Source organism: Schistocerca gregaria, chromosome 10 (assembly GCF_023897955.1).
Source record: "Schistocerca gregaria isolate iqSchGreg1 chromosome 10, iqSchGreg1.2, whole genome shotgun sequence".
Classification (NCBI taxonomy): Eukaryota; Metazoa; Arthropoda; class Insecta; order Orthoptera; family Acrididae; genus Schistocerca; species Schistocerca gregaria.
Window position 1 is genome coordinate 91,092,151 of NC_064929.1, and position 22,619 is coordinate 91,114,769.

Genomic DNA, 22,619 nt, shown 5'->3' on the forward strand with positions numbered 1-22,619 from the left:
AGATAAGCACTTCATGCCGGAAGAGATAAATCGATCTACAACGAAAATGAAAAGAGCTGTACAGAGCATTCTGTTTGGAAGGGCTGACCCAGCGGAGAGCCACAAAATAGCGATGTCTTTGCTGAAAGATCGGGATGAAGAAGCTGATGTTTCGTCGTGTCAAAACACTGCAACAACAATGTCCGCAGTCCGTGGTCTTGCGGAAGCGTTCTCGCTTCTTGCGCACGGGATCCCGGGTTCGATTCCCGGCGGGGTCAGGGATTTTCTCTGCCTCGTGATGACTGCGTGTTATGTGTTCTTCATCATCATTGACTCGCAAGTCGCCGAAGTTGCGTCAACTAAAAAGGACTTGCAATACGGCGGCCGAACTTCCCCGCATGGGGCCTCCGTCCAACAATGCCATACGATCATTTCATGTCACTGCAACAATGACTCAAGTTTGTGACAAAATGGACAGTGGGCAAAATAAAGTTGTGATAAAGGAGGCTGGAAGAATATAAAGCCAGTCATAAACAATATGATCAAGTGCTTTCTGTTTTAGTTTCATATTATCTAGAATGGAGCGTGGAAACCCAGGATCACGTCGTTCCGTCTGCTACGCGATCGATGCTAGACCGCTACTCTTCGGCTCTCTTCGGCGCTATTCGTCACAGCGTCTGACAGTATCGATTGCGAGACGGGTGTGTGTAGGTGTGTACATGTTGCGCGCGTCGTAAGCAAGCGGAGCGCGGTAAGTTCTGTGCTTATTTCCTTTACACGTTTAACTCAATCCTCGTATTGTTTAGTATTTGCTTCTTACTCGCGAACTATCGGACATTACTACAGCAATGTGTCCGTGCAGTATATACAACTAGACGACGAGTCTTATTTATTTATTTAGCAACAAAGCCACCGTACAAACGGTATTGGACTTGCCATACATAGAAATTAAAAATATGGAATGTACGAAATATAACTGCTTACAACATTTACCAGTAAATTTATAGTTTCTTTGCATGTGAATGGTACATAATAATTTGTTTCCCAGTAAAAACTACATATAGAATAAAGAGTAATAAAGGTAGTAAAATACTATATTATAAACTGAAACATACAAAGATACAAGCTACTCAGAGGACTTATCAGACACGTGCACTATATTGGAGACAAGTTTATAAAATCATTTCCTTGATATGAAAGGTATTCATATAGTGAGTTGCAACGTTTATGAGTTATAAAATTTTCAAAGTCCCAAATTATAATATATATCATCCGTTAAGTCTTTAATGCATTGTAGAGCTTATATGATTCTGAGTTGCTGCTGTTTTTATTTCTTCGGCGTGTAGATCATTCCTGTTCCATATGTTAGAGTTGTTATAGTCGGGATTTGTGTGTAGAGTGCTTAGATTTGCTTTGGTTAAGAGTACACTTTTAAATATATAGAGTGACGACAGAGTAAATATTCCTAATTTCCTGAAAAGAGACCTGTAGATAGGTTTGTATGGCTGTGGGTAATTATTCGAACAACTCTTTTTTGTAAGATAAAATTTCTTTTTAATCAGATTCTGAGTTTGCCAAGAATGCTATTCCATATGAGGCAACGGAATGAAAATATTCCAAGTATGCCATTCTGATGCCTTCTAAAGTGGAAACACTTGCGACAACACTCAGTGAAAATGAGGCTGAGTTAAGTCTGTGTAGAAGAAATCTTACTTTATGTTTCCAATTTATAGCCTCATCTATAAGGACCCCTACAAATTCTGCAAACTGCACCCTCTCTGTTAGTCTGTCATCCAGTAATAGATTAATGTCTTCATCCTGAGTGCAATTTGTTTGCATTGCATTCATTGTAAGCTTATTTGCACTAAACCAAGTCTCAATACTTTTTTACTGTTTCATCAGTAGTGAAATGTGATGAGTTTTTGAAGACACTCAGTTTTAGACTCGTCATCTGCATGTAATACAATTTTGGCTGTATCATATTGTAGCTGTAAATCATTTACATATATCCTCATCAGTCCTGAGCACATATTAAAATTTCAAGTGAGCTAAATTTGTGTTAACTGCGGTGCTAGTTAACAATGAATGACTTCAAAATTTTTTTCAATTATTCACAATTTTTTATAGATGGTATCACATATGATACATTGGAACTCAAGCAGGGCATTTATACACACAACTATGCAGTTTCATTTTGGTTTATTCCAAAAAAATTCCAGTCAGAAATATTACACACATTGTTCATATTTTCTTTAGATACCATGATAGGTGAAAACAGAAATTTGGTATCAAAATTTTTATCTATATTATGTAAACAATTAAAAATATATAAACGAAATTACCATAGCAAAACGTGTCAAATTATTGTTCCTCTTTTGGTATTATCACAAGTATCAAATGTAAATTAACAACACTTATACTAAATTTATTTTATTTTTTGTGGAATTTGTTAAAACAGTTCCTCACAGCAGTGAAGCAAAAAAAATTTTGCACTGCTCATATTGTACAAAAGTGAGACCTCCACAACCTTGTGCCCAGCATTTTGACCTGCTCTTCTGAACATGGTTCATCATTTCAGGCAGATGAAGCTTGCTTGCTTTCCTTTTTTCCATTGGTGGTAGTGGGATGGGATGTCATAGTTTTTTCCTATCTTGCAAATAGTCTTCATCTTCGGAGTCTAGTTCTTGCTCCACAGGTATGATCAGTGAACTTGACCATTGGTAAAAATCTATCAGATTTTATGCAATATCAAGCTTGAACTGATAGGATGGTACTGTATGTTTCTTTGCAATACCATTCTGCATTGCAGTCTCTCTGTATTCCAACCATGCAGCAGCAATTGCAAAATCAATGAAATGATGAATCACTCTGATGGTCCATTTGTGGGTCTGGGCTCTCATGCCATATTTTCCCACCATCCTAGCTAACAGGTCAACACTTCCCATGTAAGTATTGTATGCCTTTAATACACATGGGCGAGGAACTTCAATGTACTTTTTCTATTTTCTCTTTTTTAGACCACCGAGTGCGTTTTCAATTGCCTCAACACCTGATTCTGTTGAAGCCAAATAAATCGCTCGGTTGTCAAACCATTTGATAATTGCTAGGTTCCCATCATTCCTTACCACCTGACCATGGCTGCCTCTTGTTTTTATCATTGTTGCATCTTCCTCAAACTGGGGATGCGATTCAGCATTATTGTGCCACTGGCAGTAATGTTCCTGTCTCTCAGTAACTTGTTGAGGAGGGGAACACAAGTAAAATATCTGTCAACATAAACTGACGACTTCTCTGTCAATGTATCACTAAGTTTCAACACTACTCTACCTCCTACATCTAACTTCTCTGGGGGGGGGGGGGGGGCACTTTTTTGGACTGAATTTCTTTCCCTTTTCCTTCATACATACAGAAATCACCATGAGGGTGTGCCATGACAAAATTCTTCATACCTCCTGGGTTAGGTTTTCCCTTTACAAACTGCTTCATTATCACTTGTCCATGAAACGGAATAATCTGCTAATCAATAGATATTTCCGTTGACCCATGGTTTTCTAAACATCCCTTTCTAACAGCATTGTCGTCAACAAATTTTATGTTGTACCTCAGTAGGTAAAATCTGTCTCTGTCTGCAACTAGTGGGTACATACTTTTCCTCTCCCAACACATTCTTAGACGTGGTACACCTATAAGTGCCGCAACAATACTCACTCCCCAAAACTTGTCCATTTCTTCTACAGTACATTTTAGTGAATTTCCTGTTTTAGTGACATGCCTATAATTTGTGAATTGAGACATATCCTTAAAAAAATGAAAGTATTTGCAAAATTATTCAAACCTTGGCTACTGATGTGCTCGCAGCCGGCCGTTGGTGGCCAAGCGGTTCTAGGCACTTCAGTCTGGAACCGCGCGACCGCTACGGTCGCAAATTCGAATCCTGCCTCGGGCATGGATGTGTGTAATGTCCTTAGGTTAGTTCTAAGTTCTAAGTTCTAGGGGACTGATAAGCTGAGATGTTGAGTCCCATAGTGCTCAGAGCCATTTGAACCTTTTTTTATGTGCTGGCAGCAATGTTGGATCAGAGGTTTTTGGAAGTGCTAAGCACCTGAAAACTAAAAAAAGGCAAAATAGTTTTTTTAAGTAAACCATCTAGTAAGAGACCGTAATTTCTTTAATAACACACTTATCCTTACACATCTGTGTGCCTCCAAAACTCGCTTCTTTCTCGGATTTTAGCAAGAGGTACAGATTCTTCATCTGATGAGCTTTCGTCGCTTTGATGATGGAGATGACGCTTTGATACAAAGAAATCAGACTCTACGTCAGACTCATCTGGGTCAATTCTGTTGACCAACTCAGTGATCTCTTCATCAGTCAAGCCTGAGAATCAAGTGGAAATCAAATATAACCTCACTTCCACTGACGTGAACAAAATCGACGTTGCGTCCCAGGGTATAGTATATGATACCCGAAACATTAACTTTCATAAATCCTGTAAAACGTTAATTTATAGTTTACTATTGAGTGAGTATTGTCTTTAGAGATTTCCTAAGTTGTTAAAGCACGTGAAAGCACATGTAATTGATAAAATTTATGTCTTTAACTTTATTTCGCCTAGCCATGCTATGCAATTCCAGAATCTGTATTTTTCAATCAGTGCTGTCTCCTAGTGGTGCGTGGCAGAAGTACGAACAAGCGAGCTGCGGCAAGCGCGGTGTCTATTGTGTATGATACCACAGGCCGAAAAAGATTCCGCAGCGTACCCGCCCCGCCCACCCTCCCAAAAAAAAAAGAAAAAAACCTGGAGGCATCACATATGATACCTGGGGACTGAACAGCATGACAGCGACTAGTGGCCCTAAGATGCTGCCCTGCGGCACACCTCGGGGAACTTCTTTTGCTTTTGAAACTAACCTTGTTTTCCTATTCCAATTATCAGTGGTGAGCACTACAATCAGAGATCTGTTTTTGAGATATGACTGAAACCACATTTTAGTTCTTCCTCCGAAACCTGTTGCTTCCAGCTTATCAAGGACGATTTCATGGCAGACTGTATCGAAGACTTTAGAGTTTAGACAAATCTAAATGGTAAAAGTCTAGAATAGGGCCAGTGGCGTACTTACGTTTTTCGTGCAGGTATGTCGTCAGCGCCTGCCGCGAGGTATGATAACAAATGAAGGCGTGGAGCTGTTGGTGCTATGCAGGCGGACGACGTGTCTCGAAGAGAGGGTGAAACAGTCCTGTAAACGAGGATTATAAGTTTAATTGCTCCTGGTTTGAGTCGCAGCTATTTAAGCTATGCTACTACCTGCAAAACAAGGATAGCGTCGAAACCTATGGTTTATCCGAAAAAGCAGTGAAATATTTTTCTCTTCTGTGTTCCTACGGAATCGACGTGCGTGAGCATGCTAACAAGGAGAAGTGTGATCGACATTTTGAAACTACACTACTGGCCATTAAAATTGCTACACCAAGAATAAATGCAGATGATAAACAGGTTGCCATTGGACAAATATATTATACTAGAACTGACATGTGATTACATTTTCACGCAATTTGGGTGCATAGATCCTGAGAAATCAGTACCCAGAACAACCACATCTGGCGGTAATAACGATCTTGATGCACCCAGGCATTGAGTCAAACAGGTTGGATGGCGTGTACATGTACAGCTGCCCATGTAGCTTCAACACGATACCACAGTTCATCAAGAGTAGTGACTGGCGTATTGTGATAAGCCAGTTGCTCGGCCACCATTGACCAGACGTTTTCAATTGGTGAGAGATCTGGAGAATGCGCTGGCCAGGGCAGTAGTCGAACATTTTCTGTATCCAGAAAGGCCCGTACAGGACCTGCAACATGCGGTCTTGCATTATCCTGCTGAAATGTAGGGCTACGCAGGGATCGAATGAAGGGTAGAGCCACGGGTCGTAACACATCTGAAATGTAACATCCACTGTTCAGTGTGCCGTCAATTCCAACAAGAGGTGATCGAGACGTGTAACCAATGGCACCCCACACCATCACGCCAGGTGATACACCAGTACGGTGATGACGTATACACGCTTCCAATGTGCGTTCACTGCGATGTCACCAAACACGGATGCGACCATCATGATGCTGTAAACAGAACCTGGACTCATCCCAAAAAATGACTTTTTGCCATTTGCACCCAGGTTCGTCGTTTACTGCACCATCGCAGGCGCTCCTGTCTGTGATGCAGCGTCAAGGGTAACCGCAGCCATGGTCTCCGAGCTGATAGTCCGTGATGCTGCAAACGTCGTCGAACTGCTTGTGCAGATGGTTGCTGTCTTGCAAACGTCCCCATGCGTTAGAGATCGAGACGTGGCTGCACGATACGTCACAGCCGTGCGGATAAGATGCCTGTCATCTCGACTGCTAGTGATACGAGGCCGTTGGGATCCAGCACGGCGTTCCGTATTACTCTCCTGAACCCACAGATTCCATATTCTGCTAACAGTAATTGGATCTTGACCAACGCGAGCAGCAATGTCGCGATACGATAAACCGCAATCGCGACAGGCTACAATCCGACCTTTATCAAAGTCAGAAAAGTGATGGTACGCATTTCTCCTCTTTACACGAGACATCACAACAACATTTCACCAGGCACCGCCGGTCAGCTGCTGTTTGTGTATGAGAAATCGGTTGGAAACTTTGCTCATGTCAGCACGTTGTAGGTTCGCCACCGGCTCCAACCTTGTGTGAATGCTCTGAAAAGCTAATCATTTGCATATCACAGTATCTTCTTCCTTTTGGTTAAATTTCGCGTCTGTAGCACTTCATCTTCGTGGTGTAGCAATTTTAATGGCCAGTAGTGTATCTACATGGTAATGTCTACTGAAGAACGGGATACAACTCTTCCGCTTTGACCAGTGACATCATAGATTACTCATAGATATTATGTGTTTACTTTCGAGCCATAGATAATGGGTTGTCTGCTGTGGAAAGCGCCATCATTGTACATTGAGAAAAAAAAGAATGTGGTTTTAAAAGACAGCGCTAGACACTGCATATGATTTTTTTCGTGTTCGTTGATTTAAATAATTGGTTCTTTCCAATTCAGTCGATACTTAATTTCATTCTTAGTAAGTTTGAGATAATTTGGACGCATAGTTTTTTAATTTATAAGAATTTTTAGTTTTTCATTTTCGTTTGTAGGTATGGATTTATCTATTCCCATGAATATAGATGATTTAAAGGAGCCTGTGGGCGTAGAAATGATGGAAACCATTCGATTTTTGCATAAGTCTGGTGTTCTTGCTGATTACGTTCGATGTCGTGAGTGCGGCGAACATATGCGCCTGGTAAGTATGTCTGCTCGTCGTACTCACGATTTACTCGTATGGAGGTGTAGCAAGGATCGTCTATGGCATTCAATTAGACGAGGAACATGGTGTGAGCAATCTAACCTGGCCTTGAAGGATATAAAAAAAATACATACTGATGGTGTTTGAGGGATCCTGTGTGGCTGTGCGTGCATGAATGTCGTGTATCTGAGCATACCGTTGTAGACTGGTGCTCGTTTTGTAGAAAAGTTTGTGGGGAGTATATAAAATATAGGGGGCCTTTGGGGGGAGGGGGGCATGTGTTAGAGTCGAAATCGATGAATCTCGTTTTGGCTAAAGAAGTACAACAGGGGGGAACCTGCAGTAGGGTTATGGATTTGGGGGGGGGGGGGGGCTGTAATTTCAGGTCCAGAATATGACGATGTAGTTTTTAAAGTAGTTCCTAATCGAACGAAGAAAGTTTTGGTGAAATTAATTGATGATCATGTTGGAGAGGATGCTGTAGTCGTTTCTGATGGTTTTTCTACATACAGGGGGAACAGGGGTTTTCAGCATCTTGTTGTCAATCATAATATTGAATTGAGATCTTCATCGACTGGGGGTTGTACCAATAGTATAGAACGTCATTGGTCAGCCAGAAAATGTGCACTACTAAAGGCGAAAAGACCGACACACACAAAATTTGTATCCCGTACTTCAGTTGACCTGTATACAGGTCAGCTTCAGTTGACATATACAGGTCAACTGAAGTACGGGATACAAATTTTGTGTGTGTCGTCTTTGTGGTGTGCATACTGTAAGACCTTCGGTACACACACCATCAGAGTATTTGACTTGTCGCTCTAACGAAGTAGGCGAGTGTCAGCAATATGTCTTGTGGTCTTATCGTGGGCGTGATGACTGGGTGTTGTGTGATGTCCTTAGGTTAGTTAGGTTTAAGTAGTTCTAAGTTCTAGGGGACTGATGACCATAGATGTTAAGTCCCATAGTGCTCAGAGCCATTTCTTATTGTGGCATGTTTATCTTCTGCCGTTAGGTCAGACGATAGAAATGTCACTTACACGCTTAGAGTAGCAGATTGACGGTCACCAACTTTAAACAGAACTTGATTAATTTTCACACAGATTTATTAAAATAATAACAAGCATAAACATTACATAACTTGATTCTGGATGCTATTTGCAATTGACAATCTGAATTTTCTTTGGCCTTGGTACGTTAATCTTATTCTCACATATCTCTGATACTTGACAAAGTGTCTATCATATTTCTGTACATAGCCATGAAGATAAATGTATAATCTTCTTAGGTGCAGACTGAAACTTGACTATAGACTGGTTCAGACTAGTGCAGACTGGTACAGACTGGTGCAGAAAAATGTAGACGGACTAATCAGAGGTCTGTACACTCGTTATAATACCTCGTGCGTTCAGGTATCACTGCAGGAGTGTGATCCGCAAGGAGAAAAGGTTCTACGTTAGCAGCAATCTCATTGGCTGCGTTATATATTAATACGCGGTTTGGCGGAAGCAGAATTTGGTCTATCTCTAAGGAAGCGCCATCTCGTAGTGCGGAGATGGACGAGTGCTGCACCTGCACTGTTGTGCTCAGTGGGGCGCGCTCTAGTGGGAAAGTTGTGTATGCGCTGACTACGCGGAACTATGTACACAACAGTCTTCTTCCGCCTTCGCGTAGTTGAAGTGAGGTACAGGTTGCCAATGTAACTCACATCGATTTACTCGTCTTCGTTAGCAGTAGTATCCTATTCTTTCTTCAGTTGACCTACATAGGTCAACTGAAGTATGGGGCACATGTATTATGTATGTAGAATTTTCTGCCTTCACTATTAATACTATCTACGTAATAACAAAGTATTAGTGGTAGCGAAGGCGAAAGAAACAAGTACTTCAGTTGACCTATACAGTTTAGCTGAATAATAGGATACTAATGCTAACTAAACCGAATAAATCCACATACATTAAATTTGTGTCCCGTACTGCAGTTAACTTACACAGCTTGACAGCAGTTCGAGATACTATTCATATATATGCCAGGTGAGGTATTCTGTGCTACAGCTACTTCTATCCCTTTTCTTTCCTTTATTTTTTACAGGAGTACTAGGACTCAAACAAGCGATACCCTTAACATTATGGTCGAAATAGTACTGGCTGTGATATATGTCTGTTATCTGCTTTTTTCCTGCGTTTATGAACATTCCTCTCAGCTGTTAAATCTGTGTAACAAATGATCTCTGGAAAATTATGACGTCATTGGCCAAAGCCGACGGTTTGTATCCCGTTCTTCAGTAGCCCCAATCGACCTGCGTGAGCACACTAACGAGGAGAGGAGTGATCGACTTTTTGAAATATCTACATGGTAATGTATGGCTATTATTGTGCAAGAAAGTTGCTCATCTGGTAGCAAAAATACATTTTTTCGCACTACTGCACAAACATAAATAGATTATTCCATCTTTTTTTTTTAGCTGATCGAAATTTTCAAATAATAGAATAATATGGTAGGTAAATATAATTAAATTCATATGTACAAAAATTTCAATTGGCAAAAGAATGATATGAAGAAAAAATGAAATAAATGGTTTAAATGGCTATGAGCACTATGGGATTTAACTTCTGAGGTTATCAGCCCACTCGAACTTAGGACTAATTAAACCTAATTAACCTAAGGACATCACACACACAGTCATGCCAGACTGTAGCGCCTAGAACCGCTCGGCCACTCCGGCCGGCTGAAATAAATAAAAACTCCCATACAGTGATTAAAATAATTTGACAAAGGAATAGAAATAAATTGCATTTAAACCAGTTAATGGAATAAAAATAATGGTCGAAGCAATTTCGATAAAGATTTAAAAATAAACAAATTTTTTGCTTGGGATAAGATTCAAATCAATAATCTACCGGATGAGAAGTTGTTATCCTATCCATTATACCACACAAAGGGACGATGTAATGCAAGCTCTTTTTAGCACTGTTATCATACTAATTTCGGAATGTTTTATCCGAGGGCAAACGAGGGCCCACGAGAGTGAATGGCTGCAGTGTGGTACCTGCATCACCATATAGATAGGTTCAAAAAGTTGATGGACCGCTGCTTGTAAGTGGACCAATGTTTTTAAATTAAATAACGGAAAAGGTAGGTGCATCAATCTTTATTAATACATCGAACATGCGATTCTATTATTAATAAACATTGATCCTCTACCTTCTCCCGTGATTGAATTAAAAAACATCGATCCAGTCGACTTACGCAGAGTAGCAGCTTTCGGATGATACCATCCACATAAGTCTGTGACTCTTTAAAAGTCTTTTCACCACCGAATTTAATGCATTTCGTGCATGTCGTCGTATACAACTAAATTATTTAAATCAGTTCACTTCATAACACTCGCTGCCATAATCACATAATATTTCTCTCGGAACTCGCTAATACACTGAAAAACAGCAAACGAGACACTGGTTTCAGTTTTGGCGCTAGAAACACATTGACATTCCTTTTTCCTCTCATTGGTTATGTTAGAGAATCGTGCTAATGGCTACGCGAAACTGACGCATTGGCAACCTATGAGCACTAGATAAAGCATCGCCTTGACTACCGCTGACCCGGATCATGACTTCAACCGATCTAAATTGATTTCTACCGAACTTTTTATTTTTCTCCGAACTTTTATTTGTGTCTTGCGTGTAGTCTATGAGTTCAATTTCTGTACTGCGTTTTGGACAGAGACCGTGATGGCTGCAATTCTGAAGTTCATTGTTGGCTGGGTAAATAGTGACTTTCAATTTCATCAGCCCCTCTGATATTTTTGAGAAAGCAGAAAGAAGTGATATGGGATGGCAGTTCTATATTTTACGTCTGCCTCACTTTTGGTACCTTAACTGCAAAGGAAACACTAAAGGATAAATTTTCAATGAGTGCTGAAGGTTTTGTAGTCTGCACTGCAGTCTTCACTATTCCCTGTTGCCATTTTTGGTGTTAAGCTCCTAGTCACCCTAATTTACATCTTGTTCATTTGTTGAAGGAATGCTGCAGGCAAGAAGTTTAGCAAAGGAAGAAGTTGAATTAAGAAAGAAAATAATTTTAGTTTCTGCCCCTCGCAGTAAGTTTTCTTCTCCCTCGTTCTGTAGTAAGTTTTCTTCTCCCTCTTTCAGTAATCTTAAGACAAACAAATTTGTTCAGAAAACAAACTTAGTTCTAGGTCTAATGCAAATTGTTGCTTCTTGCGAGTATCCAAGGTAGCCATTAGAATTTTATACATACTGGATACACTGCTGTGTTAGTGTAGTTTGAAGTTTTGTGGAGAAACATGCTCTGGAGAAAAAAAACTGAAAGATGTGCATTAACACCTGGTGCCCATCTGTTGTATGTTTGCATACTACTATTTCAGCCAATTATCTTTCATTTGAATTTTATTAACGTCATTATTGGTGAACTGGTCCCAGAATTAAGAATCAGGAAAATGGGTGATCTATGGAATTATACAATTGATGGTACTTAGTCTGTGTTTCTGAATTGTTTGTGAGTGTTGTTAGTGCAGCATTGACTTAAGTCTGTGTGTCACTCGATCTTTTGGGAGTATGTGTCAACTTGACTCAATTATTTTGTTGTTGTTAGTTATTGGCAACTGATTTGTTTTCCGTTTTGAAATTGTTAGTTCGTCATATGGTTAATAGTTTGATGCTGTTTGATAGTATGTTAGTTGGTATGGATTTTACACCGAAATTTATTTTAATGACGTTATGGACGACATAATGTATATACTGGAAATAGGAATGTTCTCCATCTTGATACCAACACAGATCAAATCAGATGGGCGGAATCGGACACATCTGTATTGCTGATGAGTGGTCCATCAAAGAGAACCCAGCTGTAAAGACTTCAATTGGGAACTAATGTAGATTTTTTTAAACAGTGGGAAATCCAAGAGGGAATAATCATAATATTATGAAAAGACATAGTGAAGATGCTGAGTCCCAGACAGGCACAACAAAATGAAGCAGTCTTCTTGTTGTGCCTGTCTGCTGCCCACCATATAGCGGAGATGTCGTGTTACAATCTATGCTTTTCATAACATCACACACATTACATAATATTGTACATGTTTTTACTTGTTTGTGAGTGAAATATGGAGTTTCTACAAACAAAAAAAACTCAATCTGCAAAATGTATGTCTTTATTTTTGTTTACATGTGTGTGTTTTTTTTCGTGTATGCACCTCTTTCAACAGCCATGGTGCCTTGTATTAGTAAATTGGTATTGTTATTGAAAGCCTGTGATGTAAGGTAACACTGAAGTGGCGCAATATTTTAATAAATAGAGTGAGTACACAATTACAAAAAAAAAGACATTGCCACACGTGGAAGTACATAACACCAGGTACCACTCTTTAGAACACATGCTTTAAATGATATATCTACATTAATGTGATTCAAAAATGATCACAGGGGTATCAAAACATCCATGATTATAGGGAAAAGGGGAGAAACCATGAAGAAGTATTCCACATTTTTGTCAGTTGAGCTTGTGCTGTGCCTCAGGTATAGTGAAGATTAAAAATGCTCAACACTCCTATGTGTCTCAAGGCACATTAAGCAAGTAGAGTACAAGAGTTACAGCAATGGGTTACTCGTGTAAAATTACTTACAGGAAGTTGGCTGTTCATTAATAATAAATAAATGATGTTCTGTAAACTGGCATGTGTATACAAGGTAGGCTATGGGTTGATAAGTTATCTGTTCCATATAGAGTAGTGCTGGGGAACCACTTATGACCATCTGAAGGACAAATCGAGATAGGCATAAGGATATGTTAAATGACCCTAACAGAGTTTCAGATACTTTCTGGGATCAATTTCTTATTTTTGTCCCCTGTAGAAGTATCTCGAGTCCCATTAACCTTCACCATGTTTTTGTGACAAAAATTTGCCTTTCTTAAGAAAGCCACACTATCACTTTTCTCAAGGTTGATTGGTCAAAAACTATTTAAAAGGCAGTTCTAAGGCTGCATTAGAAACAGATACGTAAAGATTTTCCTAGAAATCGCATGTTGAAAACAGTCCCTCAGCAATATTATTATTTTTATTTTCGTATTTTCCCTCTTGCAACAGAATGGAGGTCACAGTGCACAGTACATCCTTGTGGAGAGCGACCAGAAATTTTATTCCTGGAGCACATTAAACAAGTAACTTGTTTGCAGTAGTAGCCTAAATACCATCAACAATAGTCTCTTGTGCGTTTTTAACTTTGCTTATTCTTTTGTTGACTTCAGAACTTTGAGCTAAAAAAACATTATATTTTCATAGCATGGGTAGCATTTCACTATTATGAGGTTAGATAAATTAATATGAGATGTTCAGGCAAGACAATTAATTAGGTATACCTTGATATAAAAAACGCCAGAAATATTTCAAATATGCCTAATTAAATAAAATTGGTCTACTTAGAAAGCAGACCAAATCTGTATTGTAGATACTTTGTACATATTTTTTAAAGTGGCAAAATAGGACACATGTCTCTACTTGTGCCGAAACAGTGAACCAAGATCTTTTAATGGCCATGAAGTTCAGTGGTTTGTTTTTTAATTGTGTCATATTTAACGTGTAAGAAATGAAATTATAATTCTTAGCCCTACCTCCCAAAAGATACAGTTTTATTTAAATGTGTAGAAAATGAAAATCAAATTATGCATTGCTTAAAGAAACGCTACAAAACTCATCTTCTACAACACAGAATTTTTCACAAAATTATGACTCCAAACAAGAACAGACAAAGAAATGCTTCTATATCTACTGGAATTGTACAGTTCATATTGTTCATAATAAACTACTGTTGGTGTCCAAAAGAAGCTTAACAGTTCAGTTATCACATCAAAGTGGCCATAAGTGGGGTAGTGGCCAGAATGGGAGACTTGACCGTAATTTGTAAATGTTGGGTCGTGTGAAGAGTCCTAGTACTTCTTATATGATTTGAAGAGTGATGTCTTATCAATCTGTTACGTAAATGGTGACTTGGATGTTTTCGTTTATATTCCTATTTACCCAATTATACAACGATCCTGAACTTAAAAAGACACCCTTTTTTTTCTTGTGAAGCTTCTTGACGACAATTATTTTTTAAATTCTCACTATTAAAAATTACAAGCTTTTTCTGCCTAAACAGGTAACATACACCTATGCTAAACTTGTGCCACTTATTGATTTATAGGGAGAAATAAAAAAAATAAACTGTTTACATTAATTTTTACTTCACTATCTTTTTTGTTTACTTAGTCTGCTCGTCTGTTGTATCAATATTTTTCATCATCATGCCGTCATGACCCTACAGGGTGATGATTATTGAACTATATGAAATAAAAACATCAAAACTTCTGAACAGTTTGCGTTAGGACGTTCAAACTGCGCTTTTGGCTGTGGGGCATGATGGGAATTAGTAGTTTGGTTTAGCGACAAAGTTCACTTTCATTTAGATGCGTTCGTCAATAAGGAAAATTGGCGCGTTTATGCGACTGAGAATCCGCATTTCGCAATCGGGAAGTCTCTTCACCCTCAGCGGATGGCTGTGTTCTGTGCTATGTCCAGTCACTGGATGATCCGTGAGATATTCCTTGATTACATAGAGATTATTGAATGGAAAATGAAGGTTTAATCCCAAAGAAAGCAGGTGATGACAGATGTGAAAATTACCGAACTATCAGTTTAATAAGTCACAACTGCAAAATACTAATGCGAATTCTTTACAGACGAATAGAAAAACCGATAGAAGCCGGCCTCGGGGAAGATCAGTTTGGATTCCGTAGAAATAATAGAACACGTGCGGCAATACTGACCCTACGACTTATCTTAGAAGAAAGATTAAGGAAAGGCAAACATATGTTTCTAGGATTTGTAAACTTAGAGAAAGCTTTTGACAATGTTGATTTGAATACTCTCTTTCAAATTCTGAAGGTGGGAAGGTGGTAGGGGTAAAATACAGGGAGCGAAAAGCTATTTACAATGTGTACAGAAACCAGATGGCAGTTATAGGAGTCGAGGGACATGAAAGGGAAGCAGTGGTTGGGAAGGGAGTGAGACAGGGTTGTAGCCTATCCCTGATGTTATTCAATCTGTATATTGAGCTAACAAAAAGGAAACAAAAGAAAAGTTCGGGTAGATATTAAAATCCATGTAGAATAAATAAAAACTTTGAGATGCGCCGATGATATTGTAATTCTGTCAGAGACAGCAAAGGACTTGGAATAGCAGTTGAACAGAATGGACAGTGTCTTGAAAGGAGGCTATAAGATGAACATCAACAAAAGCAAAATGAGGATAATGGAATGTAGTCGAATGAAGTCGGGTGATGCTGAGGGAATTAGATTAGGAAATGAGACACTTAAAGTAGTAAAGGAGTTTTGCTATTTGAGGAGCAAAATAACTGATAATGATCGAAGTAGAGAGGATATAAAATGTAGACTGGCAATGGCAAGGAAAGCGTTTATGAAGAAGAGAAATTTGTTAACATCGAGTATAGATTTAAATGTCAGGAAGTCGTTTCTGAAAGTATTAGTATGGACTGTAGCCGTGTATGGAAGTGAAACGTGGACTATAAATAGTTTATACAAGAAGAGAATAGAAGCTTTCGAAATGTGATGCTACAGAAGAATGCTGAAGATTAGATGGGTAGATCACAGAACTAATGAGGAGGTACTGAATAGAATTGGGGAGAAGAGGAGCTTGTGGCACAACTTGACTAGAACAAGGGTTGGTAGCACATGGCCGGCCACGGTGACCGTGCCGCATGACTGCTACGGTCGCAGGTTCGAATCCTGCCTCGGGCATGGATGTGTGTGATATGCTTAGGTTAGTTAGGTTTAAGTAGTTCTAAGTTCTAGGGGAGTCATGACCACAGATGTTAAGTCCTATAGTGCTCAGAGCCATTTGAAACATTTGGTAGCACATGTTCTGAGACATCGAGGGATTACCAATTTAGTAGTGGAGGGCAGCGTAGGTACTGGGAGATGAAGAAGCTGGCACAGGATAGAGTAGCATGGAGAGCAGCATCAAACCAGTCTCAGGACTGAAGACCACAACAACAGCATCCTAAGTGACCGTGATTTTGACAAGATCTGTTTCATGCAAGACGGAGCTCGACCCCATCGAAGCAGGAGTGTGTTTGATGTTCTGGAGGCGCACTTTGGAGACCGAATTCTGGCCTCCATGGCCGCCATATTCTTCGGATCTGAAGTCATGCGACTCGTTTTGTGGGGATATGTTAGAGACAAGGAGTTCAGAAATAGGCCCAGAAACATTGCTCAGCGGAAAACAGCCGTTCAGGAGACCGTCAACAGCATTTGTGTTCCGACACTACAGCTGGACATGCAGAATTTCGCTATTTGTCTGCACCAGCCATATCACCGCAAGTGATGGCAGGCATATCGAACATATCATAATCTAAATCCGAATATCTGTAGAGATATTGAATAAAGTCTGTGCACGCCGCAGTTTGTACCTAATTTACTTTTTTTTCATATAGTTCAATAATTACCACCCTGTATATCTTCATTGTCGCAAATATAGGGTAACACAATAATGGGTATGTCTGAAATGAGTAGTGGCAGCCATGGGCAGATGGCAGCACTGCGTGTTCGTGACAGCTAGTAAACAGTCCGCCATGTCAGTAACCATATATCAGTGGAAAGGACAGCGTCATGCGCTAGCCATAAAAATGTGATGGTTTGGTAGCGGCGCTTAGGGAGTTTGGACGTTTTTATTATAATCGGATAAATACCGTATTGGTTTTAGACTTTGGTCGTAAGTTTTGCATGTAATGTCATAATGTTGTTAACTGAAACTTGCTGGCAGACTAGAACTGTTTGCTGGATCGGGACTCTAAATTGTGTTTAACGAGCAAGTGCTTTACCTATTGCAGCTCCAAGTCTGTTAGTAACTCGTCTCCTATCTTCCATATTCCACATACGTTCTCCTGCATGCTGTGTGCTGTTCCGTTTTTGTTGGTGGTGGCATAGGTTTTCTGTTTACTGGTTCCATGTCGGTCTAGTGGCAGTGGCATTTCGTTGAGAGGAGCAATTTTCGTGTAAGTTTTTACTGTGTTTAAAGGCATTAGTAAGAACAACAATCTTAACCCAAAACCCACTATGATCTTGTGGAGAACGTGTTAATTCGTGATACTTTATTTTGCTATCTTTTTTTTCCTAGTAACTTCACCCGCTTGGTTCTTAAGTCTTGTATGTGTCACATTAATGACGTCAACGCTCTGTCGGTGTGGTATCGCATTGTAAACTCGCCCCTTACATTTTCACATGTAAGAAATGATTTCAAAAAGAGCTGTCAAGTGATAGTGAGCTGTTGCTGTTACTACATTAACATTGTTGTCAGCAGTTGAAATCCAGATTGGTATGCATTTAGCTTTATAAACTTTTTTTTCAGCGCTTGCGATCATATCTGACATCCACATGACAACTCCTTCCAACTCGCCGCAGTGTGAAGGCCCACCCGACAGCAGAATGGCTTCAGGCTGCGATTACAGAGGCAGACGCCACGTGCCCGCTGAAGGTAGCATGATGTGGCACACGGGCATCAATGACTTACCAGACGAACTACTGCTAATGATCTTGTCTCATGTGGCTTTCACCGATCTACTAGATGTGGTACCGAATGTGTGCCGTCGTTGGAAAAAGCTGTCTCAAGATTCCAAGTTGTGGGCTGACAGGGAATTCAATATTGGGTAAGAAACCTACTAATACATAAAAGGCGAATTGTTCTGATTTTGAAAAATATTGTAGGGTGATACCTTTATTATATTGTAACACTGACGAGGAAAACTTTGCATTTAAACATACTGTCAGGTCAACTTAATCTAACAAATATTAAAAAAAGGAAAACTGGAATACATTTTCGGTTAAGACCAGATTACTTGAGTGAGTTGAGTGTTGGGTAGATGTGATAGAGGCACTTGTTATGTGTGTATGCTATTAATTCCCCATTAATCTTGTACTCTCTGCCACCTATGAACCAGTGTGTATAGCAGTCTCTTTACCTTTGTTTTGATCCTTTAGTTCTGTATGTGAGCGTGTACCTGTTCATTTATCCTCGCCCTCATTTTTATCCCGATGGAGTTTTAGGAAAGTGTGAATGATCTGGTCTGGAGGGACAGTTTAAATTCAGCTCCAGTTCAGCTGGAACGAAACATGTCACTTCTCTCAAAAAATTTACAATCGGCATCATGTTATGTATTTGTATTTATTTATCCTGTGGATCACATACTGTACAAAGTACACATGATATAGGACAAGTCATTTTTCTTAACAAATATATAGTTTGGAGGGGGGAATTGGCAGTGGACTGCCATTTAAAAAAAATGTACACAAAATTGTTCATTGATGAATATAGTAATTTCACATACAGAGAAAACAAACAATTTACATGGGGAACTAAGAAACATGTAGGCAATGTAGTGCTACTTTAAATTTACACAAATAATCACTGAGATAACAGAGTAGTGAAAATATCAACTGGAAACACAACAAAAGGACTTTTGGGAAGTGAAACTGAAACATAGTTGTGTATAGTAGAAATTAGGTTATTATTTTGCCTACAGAATGTTTTACTCTAATCACAGTATTTTACAAAGGAACTTTATAATTTTTCATTTCCAGGAATTCTTGTACTGAATAGAAACAGTGCTTTGTCAGAAATGCCTTTAGTTTATTTTTAAATATTGGATCTGGAGCAGTTTTATTTGTTCTGGAATTTTGTGTAATGACCCCCAGATGAGTTATATATTTTTGGTATGATGATGTCCTTGAAAAAATTTGATGGATATTAGATTGCCCTCTGGTATGAGTGCGTATATCATTGCTTTGGATTAATTTACCTGTTCGTGAGAGGTATTCCCTGGTGAATAGGATTGTTTCTTGAATGAATAGGGATGGGATGCTTACAACATTAAGTTTTATAAATTGACATTTACAGGATTCCAGCTTTTTGAGGACACAGATTATCCTCAGTGCTCTTTTTTGTAGTTTAAATATATTTGTGCTGTGAGTTGAAGTTCCCCAAAAGATGATTCCATAGCAGAGCAATGAGTGGAACTGTGCATGGTATGCTTGCATTAGTGTGAATTTACTTGAAGTAGATTTTAGTATTCTTAGTCCATAGCACAACAATGATTGTTTCTTTGATAAGTTGTTTATATGTGTGTCCCATTTTAAATTTTGTTGGACCCATAGACCCAAAATTTTTGTTGCATTTACAATTTCAATTTTGTCATTATTTAATTTTACTTGGATAGTTTTTTGACTGGATGTGGGAATTAGATGGAAGTTGATACATACAGTTTTCCCACTATTAACAATTAGGCCATTTTTGTTAAACCACTCAATGTTTTTTTTCATAGTTATCAGATATTGTCTGAAGGGATTCAAGGCTAGATCCAGTCAACACTATGCTTGTATCATCAGCAAACAGGATAGTTTTTTGTGGGCTCATACGTTCAACAAGATCATATATGTAAATGAGGAAAAGTAATGGCCCTAGAACAGAACCCTGGGGAACACCATATCTGATTGTTCTTTCCTCCGAGAGGGAAACTGTGTTATTAATTTTATTCTGTACATTAACATTGTATTGAAGTGATAGTGATACCTTATGTCTGCGGTTTTGTAGGTAAGAGGATAGCCAGTTGTGAGCCACACCTCTTATTCCTCTTCTTTACAATTTAGCAAGCAGTATTTTATGATCTAGTACGTCAAAGGCTTTAGAGGTATCTAAGAAGATACCTGCAGCTATATTATGTTGGTCAATTGATTTCATTATGTGGTCCAACAGTTCAAAAATTGCTGTCTGGGTGGATAAAGATTTACTAAAGCCATGTTGTTGAATGCTGATTGGTGCGTGGTTTTTTTATGAAATTTATAAGCCTGTCATAGTTTTTCCAGGATTTTTGAAAAGATGCTTAATATGGATAATGGTCTATAATTGGATACTAAATCAGGGGAACCTTTTAGTAATGGTGAGACTTAAGCTATTTTGAGAGAATCTGGAAAAATGCCAGTTTTTAATGGTTGGTTGTAGATGGTTGATAATGGCTTTACTATATGGGGAGCACACACCTTTAATATGTCAGGTACTTCATCATAGCCACTAGAGATTTTATTGCGTAACAATTTTATTATGCTCATAATTTCATCAGGGTTTGTTTCATAAACAAACATTGTAGCATTAGTGCTGTTTGACGTATTGGTGGAATTGAAGAACAATACCATGCAGTTTGCCTGAATGAGATCTGCTAGGTAGGTGAAATATTCATTGAACTTGTTTATAACTGTGTATGGATCTGTGACAGTCATTAAGTGTTAGAGAAATGTTTTCTTTTTTAGGTGTTGAACGAAAAGTTTCTGTTTTAATAACTTTCCACATAGCTTTCATTTTGTTGGAAGAGTTTCTTATGAAATTGTCATTCCATAAAAGTTTTGCCTGTCTAATCACTCTAAGATAAGTTTTTTTGTAGGCTTTACAATAGTCAGAAAATTCTTCAGTAACTGTATTTTTTGGAGCAATATTGGAGAAATCTGTTTCTCTCACTAGAAATTTTGATTTATTTTGTTACCCACGACTTTCTATTTTGATAGCTTGAAGTTTTTGTTTCAAAAGGAAATGCTATATTAAAGTAATAAAGGAAGGTGTTATGGAAGCTTAAGAACATATTATCAACAGTTGTTTGCATGTAAACATTGTCCCAATTTTCATTAGCTAATAGGAAGTTAAAAATCCTAATATTTCCATCTGAAAAGTTTCTTCTTTGAAATACTTTTTTGGGGTTGATTTTACTATTTTCCATGTCAATGCTCAGTAGCTGAGCATCATGGTCACTGTATCTCATGCTCAGTACTTCGCCAGTGAATTTGTAACAAGTATCAGTTATGAAGATTTGACCAATTATTGAATCAGTATGCTCTGTTGATCTTGTTGGATAGTGTATTATGGGGATCATATTAAAGGATTTGGTCATGTTTAACAAATCAAGTTTAGCATTACTGTTTTTTGATAAATCAATGTTAAAATCGCCACAAAGTATTATTCTCATATTATATGAGCTGACACTATTCAGCAGAACTTCTAATTTGGTCATAAAATTTGGAATATTACTACTTGGTGCTCTGTATACATTTATAATTGTATAGTTTAGTTCAGGCAGCTTAACCATAGCAAGCTCATATTCCTTATCTTCAGATAATGCAGTCTGTTCATTTAGGCCTACCTCACTGAATTTTATCTGGTTCTTTACAAATTTAGCAGTACCGCCATGTGTGGAGAAATTCCTACAATAGAAGCTTGTTAATGAGTACCTTGGAATAGAGGTTGACTGAATTTCTTCTTTAGACAGCCAGTGTTTGGTAATACATATTACATCTCGATTTATCTGAGACTGAAGTAACACTTCCAGCATTTGAATCTTATTTCTGAATGACTGGACATTATGGTGTAATACAAGAAATGATGGACTTTGTGTCTTTTCAGTTAAGGGTTTAATTATGAAATCCTCTTCCTAAATTGTATGTATCAATCATCTCTATGTTATGAAATGTAGAGCATATTTCTGCTATCAGTTTGTTTGCAATGCAAATTTCTTGGTTGACACAGGACCAGGAAGGCAAATCATAATGAGGAATGTTAACGAGTACATTTGTATGTAATAGGTTGTTTAAGCATTCCTTCATTTCTTTTGCAAACCCTTTTGTTTAATTCCTATATATATATCGTTTGAACCACCTAGAAGCACGACAAAATCACAATTACTTAAGTGAGATACATCAGTAGAGTTTGTTTGTTTATTTACCTCACAAAACTGCGCTCCTGGCTTCACAAAACCTGTTACCATTAAATTACATTTATCTTTCAATAGTGCTGAAATTCCACGTCCATGACTATCACCAAGCACACACATGTTTTGTTCATCGCAGTTTTAGGGCTAGAAGGTTTTGAAACGCGTTTTTGCTGTGTAGAGATATTCTGTTTTTGCACATTCGGTAACCTTTTTTGATAACTATGAACCTGTGTTAACTTGGCGGTCTTGAGAGCAAATTTATTGTATGCAGCAGAAGTTTTTTTTGTAGTAGGATATCGAATATGTTTTTTTTTTTTTTTAGTTATTACTGAAGAAGAAACACTATTTACGATATCTGCACACTTTATTTTACACGGACTCTGTTGTGTAGGCGATTTGGAGTTGTTGACATGAGTTACTAGATTTTCTTCTTGAACAACGTGAGAAACACATTTATCAGTCTGGTCTGAGATTATTTCGTATTTTGCAT

At 38.4% G+C, this 22,619-nt stretch overlaps 1 protein-coding gene across 9 annotated transcripts in view; it reads left to right on the forward strand.

The window, feature by feature from the left end:
• The first annotated feature begins 663 nt into the window (after positions 1–663).
• LOC126293725 (uncharacterized) overlaps positions 664–22,619 on the forward strand; it is a 122,652-nt gene continuing 100,696 nt past the window's right edge. For 2 of the 9 annotated variants that reach the window (XM_049987046.1, XM_049987045.1), the window contains exons 1-2: positions 16,952–17,094; positions 17,731–18,028. In XM_049987046.1, the coding sequence (XP_049843003.1) occupies positions 17,757–18,028 (272 nt within the window). In that variant the 5' untranslated portion in view covers positions 16,952–17,094; positions 17,731–17,756. Of the gene's footprint in view, positions 731–16,907; positions 17,095–17,212; positions 17,378–17,451; positions 17,606–17,730; positions 18,029–22,619 lie in introns of those variants that run through there. The other 7 variants (XM_049987043.1, XM_049987042.1, XM_049987047.1 and 4 more) reach the window with 7 other exon arrangements.